Here is a 25783-nt window from a genome sequence, read left to right on the forward strand (position 1 = left end):
TGAGTCTGATAACAGTCTCTTTAAATTTCAAATTCAAATGAAAACTGGAGTATACAAACAATGAAATATCTCTAACACTAAGCGAGTTTCATCATGTATCTCTAGGAGAGAACCTGGAATTCAGTGACAGCATGTCTGACAAATATCCATGAGGCCATGGTTTCAATCCAAAGTATCTCAAAAAAAGAAAAGAAAAAATTTAAACTTCCTGTATCATCCAGACATACATTTTTCCCAGGATGGATAACTAGCTATTCCCAAATGAACCAGAAACGAGCAGAGGCGATGGTCGTGGGATGCTGATCTGCCAGCTGAGCTGAACAGGAGCTAAGCACCTCTGAGGCCTGCAGGCTGTGATTCTCCCTGCCCTCCTACCCATTCCAAAGGGCATTGGCCATCTCCAGCAGGCGAAGAAACAAAAGGAGTAAGGATGTTCAGGCCCTCATGTAACTGCACAACATAGATACTCCTATGTTCTGGAGGCTCCTGGTACCATCTTACTGAGTAGACGGAGCATAAGGACACATTAGGAGCTGAAGGTGGTTACCAGTCCAGGGATTTAGTGTGTCGTAAGACAGGTGGTACTGGGTCTGCTGGCATCTCATGCGCGGTAGAGGGGGACACTTCATAAATGTCTCTCAAGTCCTTCCAATTTACACAGCCTCCAGGACCTGTGCTCTCCAACAGGAATTTAACTATCAGTTCCTGATTGCCTGATGGTTCTTGGGTACAGCCACGTATCTCAGCTTCTTCATGATGGAGGGCCAGCCCAGCAGCTGCTGGTCCCACACGTACTCTGGGGACAATACCTTTGTTGGCTTGTGGTATAGAAGGTACTTGTTCAGATAGCTCTCATCATGCCACACGGCCTCAATGCCATTGGCCTTGTCCTCCATCATAGCCTGATGACAGGCCTTGGTGAGACGGTACACCTCCACCACTGAACCCCCAAAGAAGCCCCCTGCATAATAAAAGTCACCCTCATCCCGGGGGATGTAGGCCTGGGACTTCGGCCGGCGCTCATAGGTAAAGGCCTCTCGGCTTCTACTGTAGAAGCCAGGATGCAGGGTACCGAAGAGTGCTGAGAGAATCTCCACTCCCACGTGGTCACTGAACTTCATGTCCACGTCTGCACACACCAGGTAGTCCACCTCATGCAGAAAGCGCTGCTCTGAGAGGCGGCTGATCATTTCCATCCTGTGCATGGACACATCCTGCCAGCGGGTGTAGTTGCGCACAGTTAGCACCACCAGCTTCCGTCCTGCTCCCAGGGGCACCTGAGGCACATCGGCTGGACGGTCAGTGAAGACATAGTAGATGACCTTGTGTCCCACCATGAACTGCTGCTCTGCGGTCTCCAGGAACAGCTTCAGAAACACCACGTACCTGTGAGGGAGGTAAAATTGGTATGGAGAAGTTTAACACAATTAGGTCAAGACTAACGAGGGCAGAGGCCCAGATGCAGAAACCATGGCTACCCAGAGGCTTGAAGCAGCAGCATCCCCACTCTACAACTGTCCTGACCAGTCTGCAGGCTGTACTCACCTCACCATCCTTTGCTGCAGAAGGGTGCAACATCAGCACCACATCTTAGCAAGGAATGCTGAGTTAGAGCCCTGGAAGCTTTCAGCCAGGCAGCAGGGATGACTCCAGACCTGGGGATCCAGGCAGATGCCCTGAAGATACCTCTTATCTTGACACTCCCCTCAGCAGGCCACCTCTCCATGTGTCTATGACTGTCCCAAATAATGATGGCTCCACCCCGAGAGATTCCACTCCCCACAGCTTTGCAGGTTTTTCAGCTGTCAGTCTAGAGTCAGTGAGCTCCCACTTACTCAGATGAGATATTTCTGTGGGTTTCCCCATTGGACCACAGCAACTCTTATAAAGGAAAATATTTAATTGAGGTGGCAGCTTACAGTTTCAGAGGTTCGGTCCATTATCATCATGGTGGGAAACATGACAGGCACATGCGGTACTGGAGCTGAGAGTCCTGCATCTTGCAGGCAACAGGAGACACTGGGCATTATCCTGAGCGTAGGAAACTTCAAAACCTGCCCCCACAGTGGCACACTTCCTCAAAAAAGGCTGTAACCACTCCAACAAAGCCACACCTGCTAATAGTGTCACTCACTTTGGGGGCCATTTTCTCTCAAACCACCACAGCTTCTAACCCAGGTTCCATGTCATCTCCCAGCCCAAGAAGTTTTCACCTGCTTCAGATGACTACTCCTCCCTGGATGACTGCCACCTGCTCCCACCATGGGAACAGGGATCCCCATCACCTGGCCAGGGTGCCAAGCCTCTGCACTTCAATGTCAGAAAGAGGCAAGTGCCTGTGTTCCCTGTGCAAACAGGACTATGGGGTCCCAGTTGGTCCCTCAGAGGCTTCTTCCCACCAAGCACCTACCACACCTGGCAGGGCTCTTTCTGTTGACTTTGGGTGTCTTCTTGTGTTACTCACCTTTTTTGTCCTCTGGACAGGGTCCCTTCTCTGACTCTGAAGCTCGCTGTTTGGCTGAGCTGTCAGAAACCTGCCTGGATCCACTTGTCTCTCCTCCACCCACAGTCCTGGGATTGCCGGCATGAGCCACCATGCCCAGTCTTTACATGGAGGTTAGGAACAAATCAGGTCCTGATGCCCCTGAAGAAGGTGCTTTACCCACTAGCCATCTCTGCAGTATGCACTGCTTACTTTTTGATGGCAAACACGGTCAGTCCAACTGTGGTGTTCTGAAGCCTGAACTGCTCGTTCAGAATGTCGATGTTGAAGGTCCCTTCCCAGATGATGGGAGCCAGCCAAGGAGTCAAGACAAGAACGTCTTTCCTGCTACATGGGGAGAGAGCCACAGGCAACACGTGACCAAACATGCTGCAGGAACCTTCTCAGATTCCACACCCTCAGCTTCCCCCAGGGCCGCCCACCATCCCAGAGTGGGGCCTGAGTCAATCAGCATCAGCTCTCACTGACTAAGCCCACCCCACTCCACCAAGCTCTGAAAGCCCCTGAGTTTAACACCACTGCGCCCAGCACGTCTCTGAAACCCTGGTGACAGAGACAGGAAAAAGGAGCAGAAGCCCAGATGGGAAGCAAGATGCTCTGGGCTCCAGATCTGAATCAGACAACCCTGAGACTCTGAAAGGCTTGGAGGAGTCAGGGCAGTGACAACCAGAATCAAGCTTTGGTTTTTTCTGAGTTGTGTTTTTCCCAGTGCTGCAGACTGACCCAGGGCCTCGAGTGCCCTACTGAACTATTCCCCACCGTGAGCAAATCGTCCTTGAGTTCCTTATGACTCCTGCTCTACACATGTCCTGACTAAATCTACTCACCTGGGTGTCAGTGCCTTTGGCTGGGTATAGACAATCCTGCAAAAAAGAAAATATCAGAACTCAAGGGGACAGGAAGGACAGTGGGAAGCATGTCACTGGCAGCCATGGCCCAGGCAAACAAACCTGAACTTGTGCTGGCAACCAGGTGCTGTGTCTATCCATGATCCTGGGAGTCAAGGATGGGCCAAAGCAGGAAGATCACAGTCTTACTTCATTAAGGTAGGGAGAGGAAAGCATGACACCCTCCCCCCACTTATGGCTGGGAGAGCTAAGGACTACATTAATTCACAAGTCACATAAGGCTGGACACTTCTGTCCCTGGTAGATGTCTAAATGTCAACCTGGGCCTGTAGTCTGCCTTGGGCCTTTCCTGGCTGAAGTCGCACAGAGTCCTGGCTCTCTGTCTGGGTCAGAGACCAGCCCCAACATCAGTGTTAAGTTCCCCACCAAGATCAGTCCCCAAGGGTCAGGAGCCATCTCTGCTCGGGAGCTGCATGCCCTGTGACGGCTTGTAAAGCAGAGAGCAGGGCTGGAGAGATGCTCGGCAGTGAGAGCACTGACTGCTCTTGCAGAACAGCTGGATTCCGTTCCCAGCACACACATGGAGACCACACCCTTCCGGAACTCCAGTCCCAGGGAACCCAAAGTTCTTTAATGGCCTCTTTGGGCACAGGCATGAATGTAGGGCACAGACATACATGGAGGTGTAGGAGGAAGTCTGTATGCCGCCATTAAACATGTGACTTACTAGAGGCGCATACAGATGAGGTAATAAAAGGGCGGTTTACCACACCCACTTTAGGCATGACTAAAGACTTATACGGCCAGACGTAAAGACGTATACGTACGTAGGCGGTGAACTACGTCACTAGCCAGGCCCACTTTTGGGCATGGCTAGGGGGCGTTACAGGGGAAGGCATAAAAGACAGCACACAGGAAGTCTTGGTCTCTTTTCCCAGAGTTCGGTTTCCGGTTCGGCAGCAGAAAACTACTTGGCTCATCTGGGTTACTTGTTTGGTATCTTGTGAGTAATTTCTACAATAAATGCTTAGTTTTACTTTCAGTAAGTGTGTGTCACTTATCGTTACAGTGTCATTTGGAGCTACATGGAGGCAAAACACTCATACTCATAAAACAAAAACGAATCTTTCTTTAAGGCAGTGAATGAACCTTAAAAAAAAACCAGAAAATTTCTACACAGGGAAGAGGCTTGATGACACCTTATTGACTACGTCTGGCCAGTCACATAAGAGAAGCCCTTCAGAACCCCATCCCCAGGAGGCACTACTACAGAGTGGCCAGGCTCAGAGGAACAACACAGAACAGACAAGATGGGGGTGAGGTCCTGCAACAGGGCTGGGCAATAGGGAGTCTGTTTGGTGGATATAGTTTACCAGATGGAATGATCTAGAGATGCACGGTGGGGATAGCTGTACCTCAGCATGAACGTGCTTACTGCACTGAACTCTTGCAATGGTGAGGATGGTAAACTCGTGTGTTGTGAATGTTGCCCTGGGAATGGGGTGCACAGCTGTAAACTCAGCTCTGTACCAGATGAGCCAGCCTGGCTCTTTAAAAGCGAATGACATGCAGGTAGTCAACACAGAGTGTAGGGCTGTGTTCTCCTCTTCTGGTGCAGGAAGGGACTTCCCAGCTGCTCATACTTACACATACACACATACCCCTCCATCCACACCCCTCAGCCTATGGCTGGAGAGCACCACAAGAGGGCAGGATACCTTGACAGGGCTACAACTTCCTGTACATCCAGCTCTCCAACAGCCACTCTGCGGAAGGACAACACAGAAGACAGGTTTAAACCAGGAGAGTTCAAGGGTCAGGTACAGGGCCTGGAGGGAGGGGAGTGGTGCCTGAGGGTACAGTGAGTCTGTGACAGTTAAAATACAGCCCATAATGATCCCCCCAGGCACTATGCAAACTACGTAGAATCAAACACTGTCATACTATAGATTCAGATGTCAAACACTGTAGTCAAGGTTCTGACTCACACTCATCAGCCGCTCCTGAGTTGAACCTGAGCAAAAAGGAGTTCCAGAACACAGAAGAAGCCCCAGTGCCCACTCATCAAGAAGTGGAGTCTATTCCTTGTTATTGAACCGATAAACTGAGGCAACAGTGCCTGGATGACTTCAAACCCAGCTTCTGAGTGGCTGGACTAACATTTTCATAAATCACCTGCCCAGAACCATCAGACCAGGCTGAAAGGAAGTTCAATCGGCCCCAGGGATGGGCACTTTAGCTGAGGGCCATCCTGAACCACCAGAAATTGAGACCTCCGGGGAGACCCACCTAGCTCTGCATATGACGCCAGGCACCTCCTGAGAGACAGTCATCAACTGTGCGACTGCCTCCCAACACAAAAGAGGATGGGACAGAGCACTTTGCAGCACTGGAAAACTGACACAAGAGGGAACTGTGGGAACAAAGAGCAGCTGGGAGGCAGTGTAGCCTAGTGGGAAGCACAGCATAGACGAAGACCAAGGCCAGCCCCGCTCAAGTGCAAGCATGGCTTGTGCAGGAATGCGGAGCTGCAGGCTGCTGGAGAGGGTCAGCAGGCAGGACCCCGTTTCAGGAAGCCCCCTACCTTCTGTGCTGAAGGATCATTAGCTACTGTGAGGAAAGCAGGGATGAGACAGACAGACAAGCTTGGGGCTCGTGCAAGACCACAGGAAGCCCAGGAAAGCAGGCAAAGCCAAGGGATGCCTTCCCCAAAGGCAGACTGACAGGATCTGGGGACTGTGGGGATGGAGGGGTGATGTGGGAAGTCCTATGTATATGTCAATAAAGCGCTGTTGGGCCAATAGGAATCTAGATAGGTGGGACTAGGAGTCCAGGAGGACTCTGGGAAGGAGAAACACAGAGAGTCGAGATGTAACGCCATGGGGTAGGAAGCCCGGAACTATTCTCTGGTAAGAGAAATAGTTAGATTAACAATTTTGGGGTAATTACTTAAGTCAGAGCTAGCCAGTAAGAAACAAGCAAGGCCAACAGCTTCATAATTAATACAGCGTCTTGTGTGTCATTTGGGACTGATGCGGCTCTAGAACCAGGCTGGCGGGAAGGCTTCTCTCAAAGAAAAAGGCTTCTCTTTACAGAGGGGCCTCTAACCTGGGTCTGTATATTGAAGCAAAAGCCCTTGCACTCAGCAGGCTGCTGGGGAGGGGGGTGGGGAATAGAAAGTGTCCTTGGGCTGACCAGGTAGGTACAAAAGGGAGGATGAAGCTGAAGTCAGAAACCACAACAGTGTTTCCCAAAACACACTCCCTCTAAAGACAGCAGGGGGCAGCTGGGGCCGCTCTGTGCAGCCTAGAGTAGGACATGACCCATCCATGTAGAAGGACAGGCAGAGGCCACGAGACAACATGCAGCAGAAATTTCATCCAGCCAGTAACCCATACACAGACACATACACACAGACACACACACAGACACACACACACACACACACACACACACACACACACACACACACCACATACCTCGTCACAGCTTCTGAGTCTCCCAATTCCTGGCTTCTGTGGCTCACGAATCCATAGCTGTGGGAAGGACAGGCACAGGGGCAGCTGTTCAGGACACAGACCTGTGTCTGGCTGTCTGTGCCTCCCTCCAGAATGCTCCACTGTATCCAGCACAGTGAGCACAGAAGTTCCCAGTTGGATGCAGGGCCATGTGACAGGACTAAGCATGCCCACCCCACTGGAAGACGATGTGGCAACAGGAAGGACCTGGGGACAAGGCCTGCATCTGGACACCTGTAGCAGTTGCAGGCAGCCCCTTCTCAATGCCAGTTACCTGCACCGCAACACCACACCAGGGAGTGTTTCCTGGCTGTGTTTATGGAAGCCCCAGCAGACATGGCAGTGTCTTTGCTCTGTGAGGGTCACGGACCATCTGTATCTAGAGAGGACTGCCTCCAATCCCTAGACCTGTCTCCCTCTCCTTCCCTAGACCACCACATTGCTAAGGCCAATCCCAAAACCCCTTTTGTGGACTCAAGAGAGGTTTACAAGTGAGGCTTTTCACTCTGGGGACAAGCAACAGCAGGATGAGCCACTGCGTGTGGCCAAGAGTGTCCTGGTCACTGCTATGGTGGTGGGGATGCTCGTGGCTCAGGGTCCCCATCTCATGAGCTGTTCCTCACCAGCCTGGATTCTTACCCAAAGAAGACCAAGGCAACCACTATGAGGGGAAGGATTCCAAGGTGAAGCGAGCAGCATTTTGGTCTCCCTGAAAAACAACAGCACAGGACCCAGTTACTCACCCCCTTCCCGGATCTGACTCCCATCCAGGCCTCTCCTGAGATTTAGAGGTCATCCTCAGGACTGCAGCTGTGGCTCTGCCCTATCTCAGACAGCCCCAAGCCCTGAGGGAGCCCCAGCCCCACTGAGCAGCCAGAGGGAAAGAAAGTTGTTTACTTCCTGCTTATGATTCCTGCTGCTCCCTTAGACCCTCAAGGTCCCCAGGACCCCCTTGTCCTCATGCCACTGAGCACCCCTTCCTGTGGTTAGCTGAAATGAACCAACGTGAATGCCTTGGGGTCACTGCTGAATCCATCAGAGGAGGCTAGGACCAGCCCCCCACCCTGAACCCCTGTATGCTCACATACACGCGGACAGCAATGGGTCTGTTCTAGTGACTTTCTCACATGCTGGGGTTGAAAGCCAGGGTTGAGACAAGTTATAGGGAAAAGGGAGCAGCCAAAGAAACACACTCTGAGCAGAGCCAAAGAAACACACTTTAGTCCTGCAACCAGAACAAAAGAAATACACCCTGACCTAAAACCAGTGCCAAAGAAACACACTTTGTCCCTGGAATCTGAATCAGTGAAAGAAATACACCCTGGCCCTAAAATTAGAGCCAAAAGGCTAAAAAGGACCAGAGAAAGAAACACACTTTAGCCCTGAAACCAAAGCCAAATCTGACCCTAACCTTGTGCAGAAAACTAACCAATCCTCGAGCAGGAGCTCTAGCCAATCTGAGCTCAGCATTGAAATCTGACCAATCCCCACCCTGAAAGCCCTATGTAAACCCTGTGTCTGTGCAGCTTGTGGCTGTTCGTGCTACCCAGCTGTCCTCTGCCACTCTCCTGGATTCTTCCCTCCCAATAAACCCCTTCAATGAGCTTTGGGTGAAGACCTGTTACACCAGAGCAGAGACAACCCTGGGCAAGGTAGAGCGAGCAGGGCTGTAACACTTCTGCTGGGGAAACCTTCTAGTAGACCGGAGTTGTTAAACAATGCTCTTCACTCTCCCGGGAGCAGAGCTAAACTGTAGCAACTTCTCTTGCTGGAGCAAAACTGCTACACTGGGCAAACATCCCCAGTTGGAAGACCCTCTCCTGCTGGAGCAGAGCTGATACACCGGGAAACCTTTCCCTGAGGCAGGGCTGTAAGCTGCTAAGTTTACTGCAGCCTGTGGTATTCCTTGGCTCCCGAGCTCCATGGTACCTTTCCATCTGAGCTGTGTAACACTCGGTATTCTGTGACTACCAAGTGCCAGAATACCTGTCCCACCCGATCCCCCCAAAATGCCTACACAAGTTCTCCACTGAGCTATGCCCTAATACCTTAAAAGATTTTCATGTCTCTAGAAGGTATGTATTTTCATAATTAAGTCAAAATAGACCTAAAAGATACATATCTAAATAGACTCATAGATGCATTCGAAAGAAAGAGCTCAGTGGGTAAAGATTTTGTCACATCCACACAAGCATAAGGACCTCAGTTCAGACCCCCAGAGCCTAGATAAAAGCCAGGCATGTGGAATCCCAGCACTCCTGTGATGAGATGGGACAAGGAGACGGAGAATCCCTAGAAGCTCGCAGACCAGCTGCCCGGCATACAGTGAGAAACAACAAAGGAAACTCTGGGTCAAACGAGGAGAAAGGCAAGGATGACATGGTGGTCCTCTGACCTCACGCGCACAGCCACACTCACATGGTGTGTTTTCCTAAGTTCCCATCTAAAAAGGCTTTCCTCTCCCTGTCTCAGCCGCTACTCTCCCCTTTAAATCACCTGATCTTACACTTTGTTTCTTTCTTTCTGTTGTTTACTTAGTTGTATGTGTGAGCACCTGTGCATGCCACAGAGCACTAGTGGAGGTCAGAGGACATCTTCCAAACATTAGTTCTCTTCCCACAATGGGAGTTCCAGGGATTGAACTCAGGTCAGCACATTTGGATGTAAGCACCTTTATCCACTGAGTCATCTCATTTATCACCTTTTACGTTTCCTCTCCGTCCCCAGATCCTCCCACAATGGGAGAACTGATTTCTTAAAGCTTCAGAAACAAAGAGAAAGCGGTGTTTGATCCTTGTTTGTTCTCATTGCTGTTATTTTGCTTAAGATTAGAAATTAGAAATTTGGAAGTCAGAAGGGGGCAAAAGGTGAAACCCGAGAGTGAGCACGAAACCAGGACAGGCACAATACAGCACAAGTCATGGAGAGCACGTTAGCCATACTTTATTATAGCAGAGGGAGACCGAATGGGGGAGACAGACACGACAGAGAGAGTCAGTGAGTAAGAGAAGAGTGAGGTAAGAGAAAGAGAGTGAGATAAGAGAGGTAGGTAAGAGAGAGTAAGTGGGCAGCGTCTGTCTTTTAAAGGGGTCCTTAGCACCTGCGTGCAGGACTCTGGGGCTGACCAGAGAACTGCCTGAGAGAGTTCTGCCAGGTAACAGGGCAAAGCCAGCGTAATGCCTGAATCTCCTCTCACTCATTGTGTTCTCCTCCGCCTTTTGAGAGTTAGTAGTTTAGCTATAGGGAAATATAACTGAAAGTAATATTTGCCCAATTTTGAAATAGTTGCTTGTTGCAGAGTTTCTTCTTGTCCTGCCAGGACCCACTGCTGCCTCAGCCCCACATGAACGCACAAAGGCATAGTAATTATTAAACTGCTGGCTAATATCTAGGGCTTCTCGTTGACCAGCTCTGTCTTAACTATTAACCCATTTCTATAACTCTGTCTTTCCACATGGTCTTGGCCTACCAGAGAATGCCCAGACCTGTTACCCCTTTGGTGCCCTACATGGCGTCACCCACATGACCCCTCTGCCTACCTTTTCCAGAATTCTCCTCATCTACTGCTCCAGCCTATCATCCTGCCTCTATTGGCTATTGGCCAGAGAGTGTTTTATTCATCAACCAATAAGAGAGACATATATATAGAAGGACATCCCCCACCAGTTGCTCCTTGTTAACTTTTTAAAAGAATTTCTTTGGGGTTGAAGAGATGGCTCACCAGGTAAGAGCACTGGCTGTTCTTCCAGAACAGCACACAATGGCAACTTTCAACCACTATTAACTCCAGTTTCAAGAATCCAACATGGTGTCTTACCTCTTCAGGCACCAGACATATAAGTGGTGCACAGACAAACATGGAGGCAAAATGTTAATTTACATAAAAATAAATAATTTTATTAAAAAGAGCAAAACACTGAGGAGGCCTGGGCAACCTATGGGGTCCTGAGCAGTGGATCAGTGTTTATCCCTTGAATACTAACAGACATCGTGTGTCCATAACACAAAGAGGGATGCTCTCTCAGCCTGGACTCTTAGGGGAGTGCCTGGACCCTACCCTGAGTGAAATGATAGACTCTAGATATCCCCTATGTGGAAGGAATTGGCAATAGGGTGGGAGGATGGGGGGATGGTGGAGGGGTGCGGGAGGAGGGGAGGGAGAGGGAACTGGGATTGACATGTAAAACAAGCTATTTAAAATTAAAATGAAAAAAAAAGAATTAAAAAAAAGAGCAAAACACAAAGTCCCATTCTCCACCTATGAGACAGGTGAGGCAAGCCCAACTTCCAGTGCCCTGAGCAGAACCACCGGAGAGGCGGACACCCACAGATAAACACTGAACTGAACTGCTGGAATCCAGTGTCAGAAAGGGAGAACTGATGGGCAAAGGAGTTAAGATTGGCCTGGTTTAACCCACAGAAACAGTTGACCTGAACAAGGGGGAGCTCTTGGACCCAGATTGATGGTAGAAAGCATGGAACTGACCAAGACCCCCCTGAATGTGGGTGTCAGTGAGGAGGCCTAGGTAATCTATGGGGCCTTGGGTAGTATTTATCCCTGGCATACAAACAGACTTTGAGTGCCCATCCCACAATAAAGGATGCTCTCTCGGCCTGAACTATTGAAGGAGGGCCTAGACCCTACCCTGGATGAAATTTCAGACTCTGGAGATCCACAATGGAGGGCCTCACCCTCCCTGGGGATTGGAGTGGAGATTGGGTGGGGAACTGCAGGTCCTGGTGCGGATGAGGGGAGTGAGAAGGAGCTGGGATTGACATGTGAAACAAGCTTGTTTCCAACTTAAATAAAAAAGGAATAAAAAATAAGTAGCTATCAGCTGTGAAGTGAAGGATAACCATGCTAAAATTCACATACCTATAAAAGTTAAGTAACAAGCAGGCCTCAAGTGGTGGATGCATGAATCTCACTGTGGAGAGGAAATAAAATAGACATCACCCATGGATAGGGTGGGGTCTCAATGTGGAGGAATGGGAAGACGAGGGATCAGGTTGGGGGAGGATGGAGGGAGAGAGTACTGGGAGAAACAATTGGAATCTGGGTACATCTCTGGGATAAGCTATAAACCGAGTACAATGGAAAATTCCAGCAATCTATGAGGGTGACCCTAGGTAAGATGCATAGCAATGGGTGATACAGAGCCTGAACCAGCCATCTCATAATCAGGCAAGACTTCAGTGGAGGGACTTGAACACCAAACTAGACAGATACAAGACCTTCCACCTACAATTTGTCCTGACTACAGGATGTGTTTTTTTGTTTTGCTTTTTGTTTTTATTTTACTTAAATTAAAAACAAGCTTGTTTCACATGTCAATCCCAGTTTATATGTGATTTGTGTTTTAGTAATGTTTCTTTTACAAACATGGATGCCTTTGTATTTGGGGCATAGATGTTCAGAATTGAAACTTCTTCTTGGTGGATTTCTCCTGTGATGAGTATGTAATGGCCTCCTTCATCTCTTTTGATTGATTTTATGTTAAAATCTAATTTGTTAGATGTTAGGATTACTACCCCTGCTTATTTCTTGGGTCCATTTGATTGGAAAATCTTTTCCCAACCCTTAACTCTGAGGTAATGTCTGTCTCTGAGGCTGAGGTGTGTTTCTTGTATGCAGCAGAAGAATGGGTTCTGTCTTCAAATCCATTCTGTTAGCCTGTGTCTTTTTATGGATGAGTTAAGACCATTAATATTGAGGGATATTAATGACCATTGATTGATCATTCTTGTTTGTTTTGGAATGGTTGCTGTTGGTAGAATTATATGTGGGTTTCCACCTCTTTTTTTCTTTTGGCTGCTGTTAAGGTAGGATTATCTATTGCCTATGTGTTTCTGGTTGGAGTTAACTCCCTTGGGTTGGAGTTTTCCTTCCAGAACTTTCTGTAGGGCTGGGTTAGTGGATACCTATTGCTTAAATCTGTTTTTGTCATGGAATACTTGTTTTCTCCATCTATAGTGATTGAAAGCTTTGCTGAGTATAGCAGTCTGGGCTAGCATAATTGGTCTCTTAGTGTTGGTAGGACATCTATCCAGGACATTCTGACTTTCAGAGTTTCCATGGAGAAGTCAGGTGTGATTCTAATAGGTTTGCCTTTGCATTTTACTTGGTCTTTTTCCTTTGATGCTCTTAATATTCTTTCTTTATTCGATAAGTTTGGGCTTTTTCCTATTATGTGGCGAGGGGACTTCCTTTTGTGGTCCACTCTATTTGGTGTTCTGTAAGCTTCTTGTACCTTCATTGGCATGTCTTTCTTTAAGTTGGAAAAGTCTTCTTCTATGATTTTGTTGAATATGTTTTCTGCCCCCTTTGAGGTGGTTTTCTTCACCTTCTTCTATATCTATTATTCTTAGGTTTGGTTTTTTCACTGTGTCCCATATTTCCTGGATATTTTGTGTTAGGGATTTGTTGGACTTAAAATTTTCTTTGGTCGATGAATCTATTTCCCCTACTGTATCTTCAACACCAGAGATTCTCTCTTCCATCTCTTGTATTCTGGTGGCTATGCTGGCATCTGTAGTACCTGATCATTTGCCCAGCTTTTCTATTTCCAGCATTCCTCCAGACTGTGTTGTTTTTATTGTCTCTATTTCAGCCTTTAACCCTTGCACTGTTTGAATTGTTTCTTGCAATTTTTGCTGTGTCTTTCCTCTCTTTCTTGCATTTGTTGGATTTTTTTGGTTTGTCTTTTCTTCCATCTCTTTCATTTTTGGGTTTTTTTCCTTCCATTTCTTTAAGGGATTTTCTCATATCCTCTTTGAGGGCCTCTATCATTGTCATGAAGTTGTTTTTAAGGTCTTTCTCTTCTGCTTCATCTGCAATGGACTGTTCAAGTCTTGCTTGCGTAGAGTCTCTAGACTCTGGTGGTGTATTAGTTTTTCTGATGGTAGGTGTGTTTTTATATTGTCTCCTCCCTATCATTTCTTCCTGTGGGTGCAGAAGGAGTCTCTTCCTCTCCTGCTGAGTATGTGACCACGGTTCCTTTCCAATACCCTGGTCGCTTTCCTCTTGTGTGAATGGAGTCTGTTCTAGTATCAGGGCCTTGGCAATGTCTAGGTAGGCTGGACCCTCATCTGTTCTGGGGGTGGAGAATGGGACTTGGATGCTGGCAGTCTCTGGGCGGGCTGGCTCCTGCCAGGATGGAGGCTTCAGTGTGCAGTACCCTGTCCTTGGCTGGTTGTGTGCAGATCACCAGAAGGTGGGCTGTAAACAGGCCCAGGCCTATGTAGCCCCATGGGTGGAGAATGGGACTATGGTGCTGGCAGTCTCTGGGCAGGCTGAATTCCGTTGGGCTGGGATCTGCTGTGTGCAGTCTCCATGCCTCCAGTGGTTCTGCTCAGGCACCTGAAAGCAGGCTGGAGACAGTCTCAAGTTTACCTCGCCTGTCCCGTGGAAGCTGGCAGTCCCTGGGTGGGCTGAATCCCGTCAGGCTGAGATCTGCTTGATCTTCTTTTGGACAAAGAAATGTTGACACAGCTGGGGTGTGTTATCTGTTCCCAACCTCTGTACCTAGTTCTTTGTTTAAACTTTTCTATTGGTCTGCCTTTTGGGAACTCACAGAGGCTTGAAAGTTTTTCTTTTTCTATTTGGGCTTTTGGAGTCTAAGTTATTAGACTTTTATTAATTTTTCCATTTCAGTGGGACTCTAGTAGAGTCATTGTATCTAGGGTAAACATTAGAATGCAACAGTTGTTTCTCACTGTTGAATGTATCAGTGTTTGTTGAAGGTACCTGGACCTTGAAGAAATCAAAGTAGAGATCAGTATTTTTTCTATGATTTAGAGTTGTTTTTCTGAAGGGGTTTTCTATCCATTACATGACTTGCTCACAGGACTATCCAGCACACTTGGAGGTCTTGAATTATTGGGTACTTCAGACAGTACCCAATAAAGACTAAAGAATGCAGGGTGTGATGTTTTCCTTCCGAGAACACATAGAAGAGATCAAAGGGCTTTGGTATGAGTAACTTATGCCCCAAACATAGCCTTTGTGAACAATCAATAAATATGCTTCTGAAAGGAGGGTGGAGGTTCTAGTCCACAGGAGCTGTTTCTTCCTGCTTCCAGAGAGCCTAAAATTACATTCTGGGGTGGCTCTCCTTATTTGAATGGCCCATGAAATATAGAACACCTGACAAAGATCCAAAGAAAATTATGAAAATGTCAAAGGCCTCCATGAATTTTATGAGAGTCGAAAGAGTCAAAATATTTCATGGTATAATTTCATTCTTCTCTATGTCCAAATGGAGCACATCTTCTGACTGACATTTGGGCTGGTTCTTAACTCTGCTTATCAGGGATGCAGTAAACATGGGTGTGTGAGTCTCTTGCAGTGGTAGACCTAGATCCATGCCCAGAGGTAATATGTCTGAGTCACATACTAGATATATTTCAAGTTTTTTGAAGAAATTTCATGTTTCAATAATTTATATTCCTACTAAAAATTTATTATTTATTTTTGTTTTTACATCCTGACCACAGTTTCCACTACCTCCACTCCTCTCAGTTTCTCTTCAGAAAAGGGCAGGCCTCCCATGGATGTCAAACAGTCATGGTATATCAACTTGCACAAGACTAGGGACCCTCTCTCCTATTAAGGCTGGATGAGGCAACCCAGGAGGAGAAAAGGATCCCAAAAGCACTCAATAGAGTCAGAGACAGCCCTTGCTCCCACTATTAGGAGTTCCACAAGAACACCAAGCTACAGAACTGTAACATATGTACAAAGGGTCTAGGTCAGTCCCATGCAGGCTCTGTGGTTGTCAATGAGCCCAGGTTAGTTGATTCAGTGGTTTTCTAAAATACTTCCACCTACCCTTCTCTGACTAATGTTTGGCTGTGGGTCTCTGCATTTGTTTCCATCAGTGCTAGGTAAAGCCTCTCTGATGATAGTTGGGCTAGATACCAGTCTATGACTATGTAAGTATAGCAGAATATCATTAAGTGTCATTTCACTGACTTTTTTTGCCAGCTAATAAAGACTTTCTATTGGCTTACACCCATGTCTGAGCTGTCTTCTCTGGGGAATAACTCACAACAGTAAGTATATGGACACATGCATGCCTGATGCCCGAGGAGATCAGAGGGCTATAGGTCCTCTGGAATTAGAGTAACAGATGCTTTTCAGCCACAGTATAGGTTGTAGTAATCAAACAAGTGCTCTTAACCACTGAGACACCTCTCCTGCCCCTACCATTTCTTTTAATCCTTCTCATTCCTTTTTATTTGTAGCTCATTTTGAGTTGTTGGTTTTTGTTTGGGAGGTTTGTCTGCCTGTTTTGGTGGTAGTGTTACTGCTATGTGTGTCTGTGAATGACATGCATGCCTATTGCCCAACGAGGCTGTCAGATCCTCTGGAATTGTAGTTAGAGAACCATGTGGTTGATGGTATTGAATCCATGTCCTCTGGAAGCAGCCAATGCTCTGAGTCACTTGACCATTTGCCTGCTTCCCCTCCAACCGTCACCCCTGCGTGTGTGTGTGTGTGTGTGTGTGTGTGTGTGTGTGTGCGCGCGCGTGCATGTATGTGTGCATGTGTGCATTCGTGTGTGTGCATTTGTGTGTGTGTGTACAACTATCAACACTGGTGAAAAACAAAAAAAATATGTAGTAGTTTCAATTTAATTGCCCCCCCCATAAGCTCACAGGGAATGGCACTATTAGAAGGTGCGACTTTGTTGGAGTAGGTATGGTTTTGTTGGAGTAAGTGTATCACAATGGGGATGGACTTTGAGGTCTCCTGTATTCTCAAGCCATGACCAGTTCTTGCTGCCCGTGGCTCAGGAGCTACGACACTCAGATATGTTTCCAGCACCATGTGTACCTGCATGCAACCTTGTCATGCAATGATGATAACTGACTAAACCTCTGAAAATGTAATTCACCCCAATTAAAAGTGTTTCCATTATAAGAGCTGTAGTGTGTAGTGAGATATACACCCCGCCCACATCTGTAGCACTGACCATGCCCGTTTGGGTGTGGTCACAGGGGTTGATGGAATTGAGAATGGGTTTTAGATCTGGGGTCTGGACAGGTGGCTCTCTCTTGCCTCCAGTCGGGTCACAGAAGGCAGCCTGGGTGAATCCTTGGAGCTGGAACTTACAACAGTCAACATCTTCTTGTGTAAGTGCATTCTTCCCGAATAAAGTTATATTAGCCTATTTTGAGACTAGTTCAGTGACTCTTGATCCAGAGTAGTGGTCATGGTTTTTCTTCACAGCAGTAAATACAGCCTGAATCAATGAACACTAAACTGTGGTTGCTGGAATCAGGCCTGTTCTTCTCTGAGTGACCCCATATTGTACAAATTACTTTTTTTCAGCCTATGCTTTATTCTTAGAGGCTCCATCATCTGCCCAGCACCACCCATCCAGAACACAGTGACAAATTACTTACTCATGGGAATAAAAAATGAGTCACCCTATAAGGAAATAGGTGTGAGTTGGGGCAAGTGGACACAATAAAATCAAACCCAACAGGGATAAAGCTATAACTGTTAAAGTGAATGAAGACATGCACATTAATGCTCAGTCTTCCTATTAATTATCTAATTCTTTAATGCTCAGAACTATGCTCCCAGTCATGCTAAGTACATATGTAATTCATTCACAGTGACAAGTTTGATCTAACTTCCTGTATATGTTTTCAAGGTTTAACCTAAAACAAGTAACTAAAAACAAGTAAAGTTTGTTTAAATGCATGGCCCTCAAACTCTTCAGAGGTCTGCTGAATATGGCATTTAAGGTATTTAATGAAAAAAGCTTTCAGTGTAGACAGAAATGCTAGTTCCTAGAGGCTACTCCAAGATTGCCAAAGTAGATGTAGGACACAGACAACTCCACTTGTATTATGGTTACCCTAACCAGTGAGAAAATAACTGCCGTTTCTGGACTACCACCAGGGCCCTGCCCAAACTGTGGAAGCTGAGTTGACTATTCTCTGCCTCATCAAAGTTGGTCAGTCTTCTTACTTCCTCACCTATAGGAAAATCTCTCAGACCTTCTGGATCTGGTAACCTAAGTCATATGCTGCCCTGTACAGCAGCTAAAGATGCAATGTCATATGTGATGGTCAAAGACCTATACCCTCTGTCCCCCAAATGAAGCCATTGAGACTGTGGATGAAGAGACTGTAGGAGGGAGGAGGAACTGGATTGACATGTAAAACAAGATTGTTTCTAATTTAAATATAAAAAATGTGTAATTTTAAAAAAAGAAAAAGAAAAAATGTCACAGCACACAACAAACCCCACTCAAGAGATTTATTGGGAAGGAAGAATGCAGGAGACTGATTGCCTGCCTCAGGTGAGAAGCTGCAGCAAACTGAAGAGGGTACAGACCTTAGTTATGATTTCTTGAGGAGTGGAGCTTTCCAGAGTGCAATGGGATTGGTGGCATTTCAAGTTCAGGAACCTCAGGAATTGGTGAGATTCTATTCTCAGGGATTGGTAGGATTCTGAAGCCTGACTCTGTGGCAAGCTTGGGGGGTTGGTACAATTTCAAACCTTGGTCCTGGGGGTCAAGTCAGGGTCTTTCCCTGACCCTTTTCACCTTAGAGTTAGCATGCCCAATTTAAATTAAGTGCCTCCTCCTGACATAGTGTTTCCCCTTTTACTTTTATAAACCAAGACCTCCTCCTAACATACAGTTTCTCATTTTACCATTATAAGCCACCAGGTGTGTCTCCTCTCTACCCTGAGGCAATCCTCCCCTCCCTATGGACAAATATCCCTTCCCCCTCTCCCTTCTACCCTTCCCCTTCTCCCTTTTCTTCTATTTCCTGCCTTTGTCTCATTCCCTGTCCTTTGTCCCTCTAGGACAAATAAATCTCCTTTGTGCTGAGAACTTGATCTTGGAGTTTCTGAGCCAATACCAATCTCTTCATATGTTGGATATTGGCTTCAATGGACCCCCATCTCCCCACCCTAGCCCAGTTCTTGAACATTGGGGTCTTCAGGCACTGGTCTTCCCCTACCCAACAGTGTCTAACTGGTGAGTTTTTCCCTAATCTCCCCGTATTCCTACACTTCCAATAAGCACATTCTGTTCAGTGTGGTGTGATTTGCAAGCTTTCCTTTTACTCTTGGTGGTTACAATGCCAAAATCTGGAGCCACTCCCCCTAATAACCCTGTAGATAGGACCCAGATTCATGCTCAGACCCACTAGGGTCACTCTTGTGGTGACACAGTCTGGGTGATGACCCCCTTTGCAAGCCCCTCAAGGCACAAGAGTGGCCAGGTCCATCCCCTGAGGATCTCCAATGACAAATTTCCACCCAAAAACACTTTGACTGCCCTAACAACCTACCCTACCCTATCCTACAGAGTTAAAAGCCCAAACTCTGGACTCAGAATCCCACTAATCCCCACCTTGGAAATCTCCACTTCAAAGCCTCCATGCCTCTATATAAGCCCTGCCTCTGCTCAGTTCTCCGCTCTTTCTTGCCTGATAAGAAGCAGCCACCATCCTGGGGCTTCCCTCCCAAAAAATCTCTGTGTGAGGATTGTTGTGCAATGGGATTTTGTGGTACTGTTTGAGTCTCAACTGATGAAATGTTTTTCCCCTCAGAGCTGTGACACTTACACCCTCCCTAACAGAGATCTCTGTTCTTCACACCCTGTCTCTTGACTTTGGCTCACTAGTCTTCACTGGAGATGGAAATGCTTTCTCCACCCAAAAAACTCTCATTGGTAGTGCACTTTATCATCCAACAATAACCCTGGTACCTGAAACATGTCCCTGCCTTCTCTTCTGTCTGCTACAAGCCCTCTGTGTGGCTCTTAGACTCTGAACTTTTCCAGACTCTGTTGTCAGTCTTTACTCTATTTCATTTCCCCTCTTTACCCTCCACACTGCAGGAAATACTGACTACACTCTGTGCCCTCCGGTGTAACTGGAGTTTTCTTGTCCCACCAGGTCCTGCTTCTTCAGCCCCAAATGAATACACAGAGATGCTCTATTAGTTATTAAACTGTTCCATGGGTAAACTAGACAAATGGCTAACTGGGATGCTTATGAACATATCAGAGCAGACTCTGTCCATCATCTCTCTCAGCACTGCAAGAACCTGTTGCAGAGTCCAGGCTCCTCTCAGCACTTCTCACCTCCACTTCAGACCCCAAACTCCAGCCTGATCTTCACTCCCCACCCTCCCCCAGCTTCTCTTCCCTGTGTCACTCAGCTGTTTTGGCTATGCTCTCTCTTGGTTCTCTCACGTCTCCACTTCTAGATCTCTCTATTTCTCCCTCTCTCCTCTTCCGTCTCTCTCCTCTTCCTCTCTCACTCTCCCCATCACTCTCTCTCTCTTAACATGACCTGCTCTATTCTGCTGGCCACATTCAGTCTGGACTCTTCCAGATGCCTCTGGCTGAACTCTTCATATCTATAGCGAGAACTTTCTCCTCAGCCACACCTATGAGCAATCGTGACCTCATTTTCATTCACTACCTGTAGGCATTCTGGCACAATCGACTCCTGCCCTTAGCATCATAAAGGGACACATTTGGCATCTTAACCCCAAAGGTCTGTTACACACATACATTAACTCAATTTCATATCTTATAGGAAAGAGATGTAAATGGACAATTCATTATGGAAACCATTCTATTGTCCTTTAGAAGCCTCCTAATTTACTTCTTTGTATGCTTTTGGTCTCCCATAACAAACACAATTATCCCCTTTTACAGAACAGTTATTATTACCCAGTGATAAGATTCTACAATTCCCATAGCATTCCTCTTTCATTGTTCAGATGCTGCCTTCCTCCTACCCTCTGCCTGAGGTCCTCACACTTTTTATTTTCCTGGGCTATAGCTCTGTGAATGTTGGGTCACTGTGTCTTGCTACATTTGATGTTCTAGGATTTTCTCACATGATCAAAACAAATGGCTAGCCTGTATATACCTCACATCTTTCTAAATATTAATTCCTTTAGGGGTGTTCTCCACAAAGCTGACATTCCTTGTGATCCTGCAGGACAAGCTATTGCTGAGCCGGCAAAAAAAAAAAAAAACTATTAAAACTACTACTTCAGAAAAAGAGAGGGAGTAGTGCCAAACCCATTGATTTATTATCCCTAGCAGTAATAACATTTTATATCTTTCAATAGGTGATGATGCATATTCTTCTGTAAAGGCACTGTTCAGGATCCTCCTCTCATTCTGACCCTCACCTACAGGCTTTCCAGCAAGATCCACAGGAAAGGCCCTCAAGACCTTCCTAGTTGGGGTGGGTAGTATGGCGGTTAACTCATAAATGAAACACTCTTTGTGGTCCAAAAAAAATCCAACCCTGGTCCAGCAAAGCCTCCTATGGAAGCTTTAAAAGGTCTTTGCCTGAGGGTTCTACCCCTGACGTGGGTGCAAGAAGAAGAGACATCTGATAAAGGGGTGCAGGAATTAAGAGATCTAGGCCAGCCTTTTCCCCTGCAAATCTGTTCATTGTGGGGTCTTCATCATCAGACCTTCAGTGGGTTCTGCTAATGGGCAGACTCACTGGGCACGTATTCCTCAGCATACTATCATTCATCCTGTCATTGGTTTGATGCTTCTCAAATGTGTTATTAAATAATACTGGATATCTACCTAAACCTTACTTCCCAAGGTGCCCATGGTTTCCTTACAACTACATTGGTTGCAATTCCCCTCCACCCACTATGTGTTGCTGTTACTAAATTATTTTGTTATCATCCAGGATAACAGACCTAGCTGGCCTGGGTACCAAAGAAAGATCCAAAGGCCATGCTAAAATTTATAACAGCTTGGAAATCTGAGTCTGGGATCCTCACCAATATCATTTATACTCCAAATAGACCTTCTTGTGCTGAAGGTCATAGGCAATGGGACCCCACAGTAACCTTTTAAGATAGTCTGGGTGTGCCAGCAAGCATCCTTGTAATAAAACACATAGCTAAAAGGGAGGTGATAGACTGGGAATCACACCGAATTGGGGAATGGAGAAAACTGCATGTTACATTAGGAACTCACAATGCAATGTATTCACTCTTATCACACAGTGCTTCATTCATTGGAATACTATGAAGTGGGATATGAGTGGGTTGCCCCATCACCCACTCTCAGGATGGAATTTGGACCTATTGCAGGACCATCTCTTGAGGTTGGGGGTGGTAACATTGTGGAGATTATCATTAAAATACAACTCAAATGCTGTGCATTTAAGCATAACGCCAAGTAAACAATGGTCTGTGTCAGCATGTGTACTTATTCTCAGGAACCGGCCAGTCCCTACACGACTGTGCACAGGCACCCTTACTGAAAGCTCAGTTTATTCAGGTAGAGCACTGCTCTGTGAATGCCTCCCATTCTTCCATTGCTGCTGTGGGCAATGAGTTTGTCCCTTTTACATCTTGACTGTGCTCATTTTCGCTTTGCCTGCAGCAGGATGAGTAAACTAGGTAAAGGTGCAGGCATGTAGGTATATTAAAGCACTAGGAAGTGATGGGTGGGGACCCAGAGCAATAAGACATGTCAGCGTTGAATAGGATTAAATTACTGCAGGAAGTCAACTAAACTCTGTGACAACAAATGGAGGCATTTCTTCCAACACCCTCCTGACCCCACCCCAATCTGTGCCTGGCCTTGCCTTTGTAGAAAACCTAGAAAAATGTGTCCAGGTCAGGAGCCCCAGCCTTTTTCCCATCTGCTCATCCCGCCCCCTGCCTCTAACCAGCTTCCTTTGCACCTGGACAGCCTTGACTTACCCCCTGGCCATGGCTGGCCTGATGAAGTAACAACCATCTCCCTTGGGCTTCCAGCCCTCCACACACCCCTGGTGTTGCTGCTCTGGTCACTGCATTGCATCATCTTTGCTCCCCTGCCCCACAGTATCCTCAGTGCTCTCCTGGGGCGTCCTTCCCCCCAGAGTGCCTGACCCCTGGGCTACAGCTCCAAGCACAACTTGTTTTCTCACCCAGCTTCACCCACATCCCAGCTTGCATCCCAGAAACTGAACCATCCTGGGTCCTGCCATGAAAGTATGGCAGACCTGCAGCACCTACACTGCACAGGGCACTTGTTGGGCTTCAGTGCCCTGTTGGGCCCCAACCCCATGGGGTCTCTGTGAGTTGCTGGTCAGCCTACAAATGCAATTTGTTTTCCAGTCCAAGTGCTTTCTGTTTTCTAGTCCTGGCTTACTGCCCTGGCATTGACCCTCTGACATCAACATCTAGCAGGAGGAAAACAGGCTCTCTTCTACCTGGAGTGCTGTAAACCTGTATGTAAAGCTCCTCCCTCCTACAAGGGAGACCTCTTAGCACTTGCAATGAAGACACACACATACACACGCTCCTGGCAATAAAGGCAGCACATGCATTCTCTTAGTACAAACAAATGGGTGTCTTGTCTCTCTTTTCCTGATACCTTGGAGTGGGTCATGGCAGGCAGCACTGAGCTTCCTCCTTGGCCTTAGTGTGAATGTGTTTAAAGACACTGAGCTTTGCACTTATAAATACTAAGATTGTCTAGTAACATGCTCAGTAGGAAGAGACTTTCTGCATAAGCTTGACAACCAGAGTTTGAACTCCGCAACCCAGGAGGTAGAAGACAAGCATCTCCACAGAGTTGTCCTGTGATCACCACACATGCATACGCACGCACACACACACACACACACACTTGCCCACACGCCCACATGTACACATCATATAGAAAAATCAATAGGAAAACTATCTTTTTTGTTATGGGGGAAAAAACCGGTTAGTTAGTAATTTTGTTATATGGTTTTACCACAGGGAGGAGGTATTGAAAATAAGTTTTCCTATTTAAGGTGTAGCCCATCAAGAGCTAAACTCTATAACCAGCTTGTAAAATTCTGGTGTACATGTCCAAGGATCCTATCACACCATTACCCTTTGTTCTGATTAGTAATGAGCCAGTGGCATCAGGTTGTAAGATCCTGCTCCCACCGACGGGGTGAGACACAGTCACACATGCACGAAATGGAAACCACGTGTGCTCTGTGTTCCCACTTCCTTCATCACACACAGCACACGCTTTTACAAAAAGAAACTCCCTTCCTGGATTGATTTTGCGTTGTCCCTGTGTTTCTTTGTGCAACCCCAACATTCATATCTATAAAATTAACCCTAGCTCGACCAGGAGAGGGCTGGGGAGCCGGCCCCACACTTCCTTCCATCACCTCTTCTCCAGCCCTTCTCCAGCCATGCAGGATTACTGGCCACTCAGCCAGCTGGAGAGTCCTCCCCTCGGCTTCACATGGACTCCTCTGTGCTCCTGGAAGGCCGGCTTCATGGCCTCTGGCTTCTACCTTTGGGATGTCTAGGCAGGTGCAGAAGAGGATGCCCCATAAAGAGACAGACAGGTCCCTAGCACTCGATGTCTTCCCATAGAACCTCGCCTGGTCAGATCAGAACTTTCCAATGTGACCTAGACCTGGGCCCCACTTACCCTCCCCTCACCAGTACACATGCACTGCCATACAGATCCGGGCATCCCAGGGTTCCTGACAGCCCAGCAGAACTGGCCCTGCCACCTCTGAGCTCCAAGTCCCAGCAGCAATGAAGCCCCAACCAGACAGTGAGCAATCAACTGAGGGTACCCACAGCCCCCTTTGTCACCCCTCAGCTCACCTCGGAGGTCCATGGCAGGACCCTGGGTGGTTCAGGTTCTGAGCAGCAAGTCGTGAGGCACAGCTGAGACCTCAGGCACACAGCAGCACCAACCTCCAGAAGAGAGGAAACCCAGTACTGACTACCTGTGGGTGGGGAAGACAGCTGGCAGACTCCTGATTTGCCCAGGTGTGTCTACAGGAAACAGGCGTCCTCAGCCAGGTATCCCCAGGACACAGGCAGTACCTCACCCACACCTCAGATCCCAAGGATTGCGGATGCCTCCCTCTGCTCTCACGCTCTAGTCTGCCTTCACCGTGGTCCCCCAAACCCACCCCCATCGTCTTCAGCATAGGTTCCTTCCTACTCTATCAACCCTCCCCAAGCCCTTCTCTCCTGACTTTTGTTTTAGAATATTCTAATCTTTCTCCCTCTCCCCTTCCTCTTCTCTCATCTCTTTCTCTCTCCCTTTCTCCATTTCCCTCCCTCCTTTCCCTCTCTTCTCTCCCACTCCTCTCTCCAGAAAAATAAGTTTTTCTTTACAGAAGCAGAATCCGAGGTTGGCCTTAATATCTACTATCTTTCATAATTAAGAGTTTTGTTTAAATTGTACAAGACCAAGTAATTACAGAAATTAACCCTTAACAGTCCTTACCATAGAGAAGTCTAATTTTTCTTTGAAGTTCTCTTAATCACAGTAATTTTAAACTTTTACATGTAACATTAAGCATCACACTCCCTGTTGAGTTATACCCTGAGTGAAATCCTTGCCTCTGTGCTGGGTACCTGTTCATATTGGGAATTAATGGCCATCCGCTTAATAGATCCTCAGTGGGAACTTATATAACTGATTACGGCATTGATGATGCAGAGGCCATCCATAATCATCAGGTACAGAAGAGCTATGGCCCCTGTAGTGGCTGACAACACATTTACTAGCTCGAAGGACCTGAGAATAACAATGGGAACCATCTGGGGTTTTTTTAAGGCCTCCTCCCTTCCTGCAAGGTGGGGTTTTTCTGAAGCACACTGAGTTATTGTTAATGTTTCCGAATTGCTTCCATAGAAACAACTTTCCCCTAAAGCCACACAGTAATCTCCTTGTGCTTAATAGAGTAGGTCACTCTCCCATGCGGTGAACCCACCATGAGTAATAAATCCACCTGTTTTTCTAGCCTGGCAATAGTTTTTCTACTACAGACAAATCCTGAGTTATCTGGCATCTTAGGTTTTTGAAGTTAAAGTCAGCCACTACAGAACCCGTGCTGCCAAGAGTGGCTCCTAACCCTAAGCTTATTATGAGGGGTGTAAGGAG

General features: G+C 47.0%; 1 protein-coding gene across 2 annotated transcripts; it reads right to left on the bottom strand.

Annotated features, from left to right (window-relative positions):
* Nucleotides 1–24611, bottom strand: LOC106022281 (histo-blood group ABO system transferase 1-like). 2 transcript variants are annotated; one of them, XM_040745189.1, is made up of 7 exons: nt 24490–24611; nt 7509–7578; nt 6831–6887; nt 5070–5117; nt 3331–3366; nt 2696–2830; nt 1–1386 (listed from the first exon to the last, which is right to left on the bottom strand). In XM_040745189.1, exons 1-7 carry the CDS (start codon nt 24500–24502, stop codon nt 699–701), a joined length of 1047 nt encoding a protein of 348 aa, XP_040601123.1. In that variant the 5' UTR covers nt 24503–24611; the 3' UTR covers nt 1–698. The 2 variants fall into 2 exon arrangements, with proteins under 2 accessions (XP_040601123.1, XP_040601124.1); XM_040745190.1 differs by lacking the exon at nt 5070–5117.
* Nucleotides 24612–25783: the final 1172 nt, after the last annotated feature.

This window comes from Mesocricetus auratus, unplaced genomic scaffold (genome assembly GCF_017639785.1).
Source record: "Mesocricetus auratus isolate SY011 unplaced genomic scaffold, BCM_Maur_2.0 Super-Scaffold_100004, whole genome shotgun sequence".
In the NCBI taxonomy this organism is placed as follows: domain Eukaryota; kingdom Metazoa; phylum Chordata; class Mammalia; order Rodentia; family Cricetidae; genus Mesocricetus; species Mesocricetus auratus.

Bases quoted from the DNA above. Each gene is read 5' to 3' on its own strand.
- LOC106022281 (XM_040745189.1), bottom strand. The intron at 6,888-7,508 runs GTAAGAATCCAG...TCCTTCCCACAG, and splicing joins GTTGCCTTGGTCTTCTTTGG to CTATGGATTCGTGAGCCACA. The intron at 5,118-6,830 runs GTATGTGGTGTG...GTCCTTCCGCAG, and splicing joins GACTCAGAAGCTGTGACGAG to AGTGGCTGTTGGAGAGCTGG.